The 11,266-nt window shown below is 42.7% G+C and overlaps 1 protein-coding gene across 5 annotated transcripts in view; it reads left to right on the top strand.

Moving 5' to 3' along the window:
- LOC116387817 (low-density lipoprotein receptor-related protein 8-like) overlaps positions 1 to 11,260 on the top strand; it is a 65,293-nt gene extending 54,033 nt beyond the window's left edge. For 3 of the 5 annotated variants that reach the window (XM_031855231.1, XM_031855228.1, XM_031855233.1), the window contains 7 exons: positions 526 to 644; positions 1,102 to 1,241; positions 4,251 to 4,392; positions 5,022 to 5,174; positions 6,089 to 6,379; positions 7,290 to 7,358; positions 9,177 to 11,260. In XM_031855231.1, coding sequence (XP_031711091.1) covers positions 526 to 644; positions 1,102 to 1,241; positions 4,251 to 4,392; positions 5,022 to 5,174; positions 6,089 to 6,379; positions 7,290 to 7,358; positions 9,177 to 9,517 — 1,255 coding nt within the window. In that variant the 3' untranslated portion in view covers positions 9,518 to 11,260. The remainder of the gene's footprint in view (positions 1 to 525; positions 645 to 1,101; positions 1,242 to 4,250; positions 4,393 to 5,021; positions 5,175 to 6,088; positions 6,380 to 7,289; positions 7,359 to 9,176) is intronic. The other 2 variants (XM_031855229.1, XM_031855230.1) reach the window with 2 other exon arrangements.
- The last annotated feature ends 6 nt before the right edge of the window (positions 11,261 to 11,266 follow it).

The following is an 11,266-nucleotide window of genomic DNA, read 5'->3' on the forward strand; positions in this document are numbered from 1 at the left end:
AAGCGACTTACAATTCAGATTCTATCACATTTCTACACCGTAGGCACAACTACGGGAGCAATTTTGGGGTTAGGTGTCTTGCTCAAGGACACATCGACATGCGAATAGCAGAGCCGGAGCCGGGGATTGAACCGCCAATCCTCTGATTGAAAGACGGCCCTGCTATCCACTTAGCCACAGTCGCCCCTGTCGCCCCACATCTGGAAACCAAAAGTTCCAGATTCGAGTTTGTACAAAAGATGATTCTGTTACTGCTTTGCTGCTCTTTTGTCTTGTGTTGTGATTTTATGGTGCTGAACGGACAGCTCCCATAGAGTGCTCTTTACCCGGATCACCATCACCAGACAAATAATTGCATTTTAAATGCTGAGAATCTCCGAAAAAGGGGAAGGTATCTTAAAATAAAAAGGAATAATACTTGTGCAGTATGAGATTGTTTACTTCCACATGTCTTACTGAGTGCAGCAGCACGACATGAAGACGCTGTAATAACACAATAAGTGTGCTTCCTTTTGTTCAATCCAGCTTTATGTACTGGTCCGACTGGGGCACGCGAGCCAAGATCGAGAAGGCCGGGATGAATGGAGTGGACCGACAGGTGCTGGTGGCTGATAACATTGAATGGCCCAATGGCATCACTCTAGGTGAGAGGAGAACAGCTGTTTTTCAACTCCCGTCCTTATGTTATATATTACACAGTGCTATATTGTCCACCTATTGTGTGTTTCTGAATGCGCCTGAAGCAGAGTCCTTAAAAAGAGCTAATGCACTCAATCAACTCATTGTAAGTAAAGGTCAAAAGAAATTCCAATTATAAGGGTAAATGCTAAATGATAATGGCAAGAAATAGATTAATAAAGTTATCACAGTTGCTTTGAATGACATTTGAAGTGTTTTAGAAGTTATAGATCATCACAGTAAAACTTGCGGTGGTGTAATCGTGAGAATCTGACATTTTAAAACGTAATCGATATAACCTAAAGGGATTTGTCGGTCAGAGTGCAAGAGTGCTTACTGTGAAGACGATCAATTTGTATTCAGCTTGGAAAAAGTCCTTTTTACCTGTGTGTGTGTGTGTGTGTGTGTGTGTGTGTTTCTCAGATGTAGCCAACAAGCGTCTGTACTGGGTCGATTCAAAGCTGCACCTTGTAGCCAGCGTGGACCTGAACGGAGCTCACCGCAGAACACACGTGTCATCCGCAGAGAGACTGGGACACCCCTACGCTCTGGCTGTTTTTGAGGTTTGTGTGCAACAGATTTGTAATGGCTTTGCCGTTGTCTGTGGTATCATCCAGTCTCCCACATCTCATCATATCTACATCTCTCTCATTAGCCTCGCAGGGGCCCGCAGTGTGACTGGGAGTCTGAATGTAATGACTGTTAAATTCAATTTACTGTGTGCTCAGTTTGTGTGTGTGTGTGTGTGTGTGTGTGTGTGTGTGTGTGTGTGTGTGTGTGTGTGTGTGTCTGTTTTCCCTTGTGGGATTGACTGGCTGAGAATACTAAACAGAAGACAGCTATAGAGCAGCCTAAAGCAACCCACGCACTCATGCTTTTGGTCATAAGCCAGCTTCCCTGTGTGCATGTGTGTGTGTGTGTGTGTGGACGTGCATGCTTTTACATGCTTATAAATTCTTGTCTGGCATGTCCATGTTGTTGCTTCTGCAGCAAAGTCCCAGCCAGTTTCAGATGGCTGCTAATGACATCACCCAAGTGGCCTATTCCCCCGTGGGACTGGAGGGGAACTGGTCTAAGTGGGAACAGAGTAGCAGATTTCATACAGCAGCAGACCAGATTTGAAAAATACCAACTTGGGTTTGAATTGCATTCAATTCGTGACACCAACACGAGATTCAAATGTCCCTCCTTTTACAGTAGCAACAGAGTAAAGAAGCCTCAATGCTGCAGACCTGATCTAAAAAGCAGAGATGCAAAGAGTATTAGTACATAGGTATTATTGGCTAAATGTATTTAAAGTATCAAAAGTCAAATTTAGCAAAAGGCTCCTGTTCCGTGTTGTATTGTCATACTGTTTATTATAAAATGTAATTTTATAAAATAAATGTATATAAATTTAATATTTCAAGTTTTCTATCAAACAAAAAGGTAGACAAAAATATGATTGAAAGGCTACTTGAACACGAGTGCATCAATAATATCCGCCAGTATTCAATCCAATCCAGTGTTATCTATTTTGTATGTAAAATCTTGTAAACTGCAAAGTAACTATAACGATCAAATCAACAGAGTGAAAAGTATATTTCCCTCTGAAATGTAGTAAAGTATGAAGTAGAGAAAATGGTACTACTCAAGAACAAGTACTTTAAAATTTCAATACTTGAGTAAAATGGATTAAAGTTACTTTCCACCACTGCAAAAAACGTTCCAAAGAATTGCTGTTTAGAATACAAACTGCTCACATGTCACTGTTTTAACCTTTTAAAGTGAGAACAGCAATACAGGCAAGCTGTCCAAAGCGTAACCTTGAGGGTTTTCCCTCCTGTACTCTGCTGTTAGTGCCGCCTGCCGGCAGCACTGTAGTGCAACTCACAGAGACGATGATACATTCCCTCTGGTGGAATACCTCATCGATCCGGGGCGTCTCTGCCCTGTTCTGACAACAAGGTGACCTTCTTGTTCAGGATGTTGAACATTCACCAGCCCGCATGTTATTGACTGGAGCTTGTTGTATTGTGCATCACATTACCATGTCTTTCTGACTCAGTGACTGACTCAACACACAAACACACGCACACACTCGGGTGGCGAGGCTTATTGTCTCTCGCTAGAGATTAGCCTGTAGTTTCTAAGGCAACCGCGAAAATATGTCAGACTGTCTTCTGAAACTGTTGAGTGAGTGAACCGGGAAAACAAAGCAAACAAATCAATAAATAAACAACAAGCATAGTTAAAATTAGCCTTTGAGCTAATATCTTTTGATCTAAATAGGATGTGTGTTAATCATTTAAGACCTAATGCTCTAACGAACCACAAAGGATGTGCCAGACACTTGAAACCTATAAATATAAAGCCAGTGGATATGTTGAATCTTCTTCTGCAATAAGGTGTAACCCTGGTTATTGCCTGCTGTTTACTGTTGCACTCCAATTGAATTAAAAAACATGTCTTAGTTACCATTAAACCTCTGCATTTGCATTTCCTTGATAGATTCATCCCCTCATATTATTTGCAGCAAAGGCCACATTAACACTCTCTTCTGCAAAAGAAAATTAATTATTAGACTGTGTGTGCCAGCAAGTATTTATCAGTGCATATTTCACTTGTCCTAATTTTCGTTTTATTATTTTTCCACAAATAAATTAGACTGGAGCAGTTACAGCTGTTAGCGCTGTGTGTTCTCCCACAGCATGCATCTCATGTGAGGCGGTACACAGTAGTGCTTTGAGCTAGTTGCTACCATCAGCATGTTAACATGCTAACAATCTGCTAATAAATAGGTATAATGTTTACTATGTTCACCATTTTGGGTTCGTGTGTTACCAAACTTAGTTTTACATGTGTTTGGTCATAAACAAAGTATTGGACAAATTGAAATGTGGACCAGATGATGGTGCTAGAGAAGAGTTGTGTAATCATAGAGGTTATTATAATTAAGATTGTACAATTCAAGTACATACAAACTCAAATTTATTTTTTATTTTTAGAGGTCGGACGTCAGGGACTGTTCTATTGTGTTAAAAATGTAAAAAAAATAAAAATTAATTTAATGAGAAAATATTCAGTACTTTTCATTTCAAGTACTTAATTCACACAGATATATACAAAACCATGTTGTTATTTCATATAGACTATTTGTTTATTGAATTCCCAAAAAACATGCATCTTGAGATATATATTGTTCTGGAGATATGAAATGATCTACATCCGAAGAGAAGGTTTTAACCATGTCGCCCAGCCAAAAAAACCCAACAGAATTAATACCCACATCAACATCAATGTAATCGCTCCAAGTCGAACATCAAGTAAAATAGATATTGTTGAAAAAGTGACATACAAATTTTGACTTTGATCGTTTCGAAGTTTCCCAAAAGCCGTAAAGTGACCACTATTTTTATTTTGGATTGTAGAGATTAGATATGATTCGTAGTTGAATGTCTTTGACTTTTGAGGTCGCCACCCACGCTGTTGGAATTGCTAATATGTGCTCTTGGGTATAAACCCAACACAACCCTGACTGACTTGTTCTGTGTATTGCTCATATTGAGACGATGATTCTCTCTGTGTTTCAGGACCGTATCTACTGGACAGACAGAGACAGATCGGCGGTGTTCATGGCCAACAGGCTGACCGGTCAAGACATCCACACGCTGGCTGAAAACCTCAACGACCCCCATGACATCGTGGTCTTTCACCAGCTCCGCCAGCCGCAAGGTGTGTTCACACAGTATGAGTGAGGGTCTTGCATGTGTGTCTGCGACCACGTTTCCTCAGTGGATCCATGTCGACCCTGGGACATGAATAAATGATGGTGAGGCTTGTGACTGCGGAGGAGGGATCAAAGCATTGGGAGCAGCAGTACATTCACACATCTGTCTAAACCCTGCCCCGGCCCGCTTTCCTCTTAACATGACGATCCGGATTTGAGTGGAACTGAACAGAGAGTTTTTAATCATGAATGTGAAGGCTTTGTATTTCCTTTCTTGTGTGTCTTTCCAATTCGATCTTCATACATACCTGTTTTTCCTAGTTTGTATCGTAACACGATGCCATGAACACAGTGGTGTTGTACCTGGCACAGAGCCCAGGGTCTTGTTAATATTCACAGCAAGTTTCTGTATGATGCCAGATTTTTATTCTCTTAGCTTTTGTTCACGCATTGTAATGCACTTTCTTATAAGGGAATTCAACAGGGTTCACAGTGGGGAACAATAAAGTGCATCAACTTCTTCTGTCTCTCTCTGACTCTCTGCAACCATGTTGAATAAGTGATAATCTTATTTATATAACCATAACTGTGTAATTCTCCATGTGTCTCTCTTTCTCTCTGCCGCTGTCTCCAGGCCCAGACAGCTGTAATCTGGGCAGCGTGGCGAATGGAGGGTGCGAGTACTTGTGTCTCAAGGCTCCGCAGATTACCGAGCACTCGCCCAAATACACCTGCGCCTGCCCCGACGGGCAGGACCTGGGGCCTGAAATGAGGGGCTGTGTGCCAGGTGAGTGTGTTTACCAGTGTTATTTGAGAGCAATAAGTGATCAATATTAGGCAGAGCGCCACATGCTTACGGTGTAGATAATCAGATTCTGCTCGACTTAAAGCAAGCTCTTTTCTTTGTGATGAGTTTAAGCAGTTGTCTACTGGATCATTGCTGACAAATGTTCTCTTTGTAGTTAATAAAAATAGAAAAAAAATATTAAAAATGATAATAATTAAATAATAATAATTGAAGAATAGATACATTAATAGATAAATAATATTTTGCATTTAAAGGACCTTTCAAAGGGACCCAAGGATGCTTTTTGTAGCCAGAACAAATAAAAACAATAACACAAGACAGAAAATAAATCGTGATTTTCTGAATTAAATTAAAAGTTTTTTTAGATTGTATTGAAGTGAGCCCTGTACTGCCTGAAACTTGTTGCTTATTGTTAATAACTTGCTTAATACATTTAATCACAGAGCTAATACAATAGAAAATAAGATCAATTCATATATCATTTTTCTGGTAGGTAGTAATAAATAAAAAAGATTAGATGTTCTCCCTTCAAGCAACATATTTATTGAACCTGTAAATAAAAAAGATAGTTGCTAAGCAACACATCCAGGCGGTGGATACAATAACATGGACCACTATGCAGTGAAATGCAATCTAACACCACATCTCTGGAACAAATACTACATTTGTTGTATCGCGTTGCATTATGATGTATGGTGTTGATGCCAGGGAGGGGACGGCTGCTTTGAACAGATCAGTTGTATTTGAAATCCTCTTTATGGACAAGTACTAAGTCTGATATTTAGCTTAAGTACAAGCTCATTTATGTTTACATGATGTTTGTTATAGATCTTATAACAATAATTCAGTTTCTGGAGCGAAAGGTTTCTATGGTGCTCTTCGTTTCTCTGCAGCAGCACCAAGAGACGACATGACACCGACATCCTCGCCTGCTGCTGGATTTACACCTGGCACTAGAGACACTTTGGCGGAAGACTTCCCACCACCCTCGGGGGGAGTATCACAGGCGGACGCCACCCCTCACTTGACCGCAGCTCCCTCTGGGGCCCCCGAGCCCCTCACACCTTTCTCCACTCTGAAGCCTTTGTCGTCACAAGAGTCAAAGGTGCTGGGCTCGCACTCCACTGCCACCGCGATGGTCATCTCCACCACACCTGCGAGGGACAGCAGCGTCTCTCAACACTGTAAGTGGGCTGTGAATTCAAAATAATGTTCAATCAATTCTGCGTCTGTGTGAAGATACTGGAAAAAACTATTAATACTGTGACCAAGTCTCATTTAGAGACTCATAAGCAGATATGTAAGCATTCACTCCTTGATGTCCCATTCTTACATTCACTCTGAGAAATCCAGCATGATGGGATTTTTATTTTTTATGTGCCCTCTGTATGATTTTGAGAGGGCAGAGTGGCCCATTCAGGAGTTAACAAGAGATGGGGCCCAATTCCCTGATGAAGGGGGCACTTTCACCTGAGCGTCCTCACCTCCTGCTAAGCACCACATTCTGCAGTCCTACTCACACTCATAATGTAGCTAACAACCTCACCCTCAATGTAATAATGACATTAAAGTAAGGTATCTGCGAGCCCCAACAACCACGCGCGACTGACTTTAATAGGACTGATCGATGGTTGTCTCGAAAATGTCTCCTTTCAGTCAATAGATTGTGCTCTGTGTGGCCTGCAGGGTGTTTGTATGTCTGCCAGGACATGCATGCGCTTAATAAGTGTGTCAAAGGATGTGATATTTAAATGAATGTGAGGTGACATTGGAGCCTGATGGCGCCTGGATGGATGAAGTGTAGGAGGTCAGGGTTAGTGTCACTTTCACACTCCAGCAAATGCCAAGAAACTCATCATTTCCCTCTTCCATTTTTACTCTTTTTCACTATCTGTCTCTCTTTGTAAAACACTCACAGCCACGCATGCATGATCAGCAGCTCTGTTTTATTTCCCTTCTCCTCCCCCTGCTCTCCCGTCCCGCCTCTCACACTTTTTTTTTTTTTATCCCGTACGTTTCCTCGCTCGCGTTCTGCTGTCTTTTCTGACCCTCGCTCTAACTCCCGTTTCTTGTCCCATCTCTCTCTCTCTTCAGCTGGAAGGGAGAATTTCCTCCTGGGCGAGAACCTGACAGTGGCTGTTTTGGGAGTGGTCATCCCCATCGGTAAGTCACCGGAAGCCTTCTTGTCTGTGCGCGTCTGTCCACATTAAGGCCTGCAAGGCTGCATAAAAGCTGCTGTCTACTTGCTGCCTGTGGCCACTCTGTTTGTAGTCCATTCACTCTGACCCTGCCGTGGCAGGATGAGAGAAGCCTGGCCCACAGGTCTTCCTCGCTGAGGTTTCTCAGGAGTCATTTTTTGTGCGTCTGACATTGCTGCCACGCTGCATTATTCACTTCACGCTGTGTTGTTGTGTTGGGTTCTGCTACAGCCAGACTTGTCAGTTGGCCTTTTTCCCTTTGTGTGGTTAGCATACTATAGTTCAGCAAGAGAGCACACAAAGGGTCTGCGCACATCAATTGCAAACATATTATACAATAGTGGTATCTAGCCATCCAGATAGTTTTGTTTTTATGTTTCCACAATTTTGAAAACCAATTCGGTGGACCTGCATGGTACAGACCTGCTAAACAACCCTCAGATACCTGCTACACATGTCAAGCTTTCTGTTTTCACATGGCACTTAAGCAGTGTGCAGTAATAATAGTGGCAGAGGTTGACAAAAGCAGGGTTTTCATATGTAGCTCACACCTTTTAACAGCTGTAGATCCATGCATTGGTTAAAAATGCCGTCTGTGGCTACCGTTATATATGAAATACTTAATGGTTAAATAGATGACATCATGCCAAGAGACTGTGGCTAAAGCTTTGTCTCCCAGGAAAAATCTTTACCAGTTGATGATGCACGTAAAAGACTGATTTGTTTAATTATTGCAGTTTACAGCTAGTTAGTCCAAGTGTTATAAGTGCAAATGTAAGATCAGGCTGTTATTTGTTCTGACATAGCCGTGTTTGGCTTTTGAGCTCACATATTTGTTCGTATTTGCAAACACAAGTGGTTTATACTTTAAACGGTTCAAGAGAAATATTGTAGGACGAGAACCCACTGTGTTTGGCAAACGTAGCGTTATCTCAGGTAAAACTGGCTGTGGTTGCTGCAGTGTAAACTGATAGAAGAGACGGGGATTGGACAATCACTGTCGATTCGTTTGTGATGCTTAAAGGATACTGAAAAATTCAACAGCTACATTCTTTTTCCAAAAAATGTGTCCCGAACTGTCCTGTAGATTTGATAAAAATAATGTTTTTCCCCTGAAATATTTTGTCTCGTGTAAAGCTGGTCTTACTTTGACACCACGTATTACAAAAATATATATAAAGGCTGTATGTAGAAAAATGTATATGTGTGAAATATTACTTCTGTGCATCTGGTATAGTAAAGCCAATGCAACAGCAAAGTGAAACATGATGAACCAGTCAATTAGTTCAGACGGCCTGCTCTCATCATATACTTAATATGGTGAACAGACAGTACGGGAGAGAAAAGGAGACGCAATGACACCTTGAATGGTGCTTTATTGGTGAATTTAATAAAGCATTATTAGATCGCATTGCTTATTCAAGGACACATTTGCTGAGTTGCCAAGAAAGAGACTGTGATGTAATATGATAGTTAAAATGTGCACTCCCCAAGGATAGTTTAAAACTAATTTACTCCAAAGCCAGGCCTCTAATGAGGCTTCACACAGCTGATTCAGAGTCTGTGTTAAAAATGTGTTGGTTGGTGTATGACCCGACTTTGACCCGATGTTTAGCCGAGCCACCCACACAAACAACCTCTCTATCGCTGCCCCCGCCCTCTCTGTCCCCCGCATGCCTGGTCTGCTCCTCTGTGTGCCTCTCATTTCATGCCATGGACTCGTAATGCCTCGTTAACGCTCCCCCTTCCCGTGTCCCTGCCGCTGTGTGTTAAACGCATGCAGTTCCTATCGTTGCCACAGTGTTGTTCGGGCTGGTGTGCGCCGGGGTCTACCTGGTGTGGCGCAACTGGCAGCGCAACTCCACCAAGAGCATGAACTTCGACAACCCCGTCTACCGCAAGACCACTGGCGAGGGCGAGGAGGACGAGATCCACATCGGGCGGACGGACGGCATGGGTCACCACGCGCACCATCACCCGTACCCGCAGGGCGTCAACATGGGACTTGTAGGAGCTGGAGGTGGCACCTGCCCGCAGTTCATTGCCCTGCCGCTCGGGGGCAGCATGCCCGATCCGGGGACTCACTGGTACACGGAGCAGCCCATGCTGTCCACGGCAAAGTGACCCACGAGAGCGGATTCAGGGGAAGATGGCCGCTTAGGCACGCGCGCACACACAGTGAGGTCAGGGGTGACTTGGACTGAGTTTGCAGAAAGTACGAACAACATATCATCAAGTGTTACATGCAGCCATATTCTGTGCCAATTTCCATTTGAAAAACAGCAGATTTATTAAGACTAACATGATTCTGAAAAAATGATTTCATACCGTATCTGTGCTGGAGCTCGATCTAATTTCTTCAGTAAATGCTGAGAATTAAATACAGAATTTTTAAAGTGTTGTAATGTGTTCCCAACATTGACCTAAACTGGAAGATGGAAACGGACGGGTTCCTCTTTTGGAGTCTTTTGTATTGAAAACTGAGTGAGGTGTGTGCTGTGTGTCTTATATTTTGTGACGGGGCATGGTGAGAGGTTCTGTTTCATCCTCGATGTATTCATTTGGGCTTTGTGTTATTCCTGGTTGGCCGTGTAGCTCTGGGAACACTGTTTAGGAAGGAGGAGCTCTGAAACTGGGACAGCAACTGCGTTGGTGGGACAATCTGTACAGATTCATGTTCGAATCAATCACAAATCTCATAAATGTCATTACTGGAGCTGTCGTTTGTCGTTTTCCTGAATGGGTTTTCTTTTGTTTGATTTTTTTTTTTTTGTCATTGTGACTGATTTTAAAGAAAGCTCAATAACCACATGATACGCTTTCTCTCTGATTCAGAGGCAAGCCTGTAAGGGTGAGCTGTCTTGCGTTTAGGAGTGCAATTGATTTGAGGGGAAATCTTTTTATTTGACCTCCAACACCTCAAAGGTTTGGGATAGTGCAGCAGGTTTGTGGATTGAAAAGAAGAAAATAGAGACATTAAATCTACTGTACGAGAAGAGAGGACGTGAGGTTCGAGGGAAGAGGATTTTACACAGGAGTTCTTTCCTATCGTGACTTGTTTCGATGGTAAATGGTTTGAAAAAAGCAATAGACTCCAGCTTTCAGTCAGGCTGCAGTGTTACGTGGTTTACAAAAATCCTTGAGTGTAAAATTGTATTTGATCACCCGCTTTTGACTGTGACAAATGCGCACACAAGTACGCACAGGGTGCAGTGATAGCAAATTCACGCTGTTCTCCAGAGGACGGATACAATGTGCACTTGGCCCTACGAAAACACAAACAGCATGCATAATTGCTCACCAGCTGACAATGCAGCCATTCATTGTTCCAGGCGAGACAGGCAGACATTGACAAAAGCAAGCTGGATTCCAGCACCCGCTCCCCTCCTCCTCCTGAGATGGCCGATATCTGAGCAGACAGTTTTGCGTAGAGCCATGTGGGGGGGCCCAGCTGGTGGCTGCATGATGAAAAAGACCCGTCAAGTGATGTAACCATAGAAAACTAAAACCTGACTCTGATGGAATGAGGTTGAGACCAAATTGTCAGTGAACATGCTTCATGCTGGTTTAGACACTGTTACTCCATTCATAAACCTTAAAAAGTCTGTCTGTGTGTGTGTGTGTGTGTGTGTGTGTGTGTGTGTGTGTGCGCGTGCGTGCTTGTGTGTGCGTGTGTGTGTTCACTATTATGCATGTGAGTGCTAGTTTCATCCCACAGCCATATTTGAACCGTTTTGTATGCTCTTTGTTGCACAACCCTCTTAGAATGCCTTCTGCATTGTGTATTGCATGGAACAAAACTGTGTGAAGGTGCGTGGGTACACAGGTGTGTGTGTGTGTGTGTGTGTGTGTGTGTGTGTGTGTGTGTGTGTG

Source organism: Anarrhichthys ocellatus, unplaced genomic scaffold (genome assembly GCF_004355925.1).
Source record: "Anarrhichthys ocellatus isolate YVR2014 unplaced genomic scaffold, GSC_Weel_1.0 scaffold15, whole genome shotgun sequence".
Lineage (NCBI taxonomy): Eukaryota > Metazoa > Chordata > Actinopteri > Perciformes > Anarhichadidae > Anarrhichthys > Anarrhichthys ocellatus.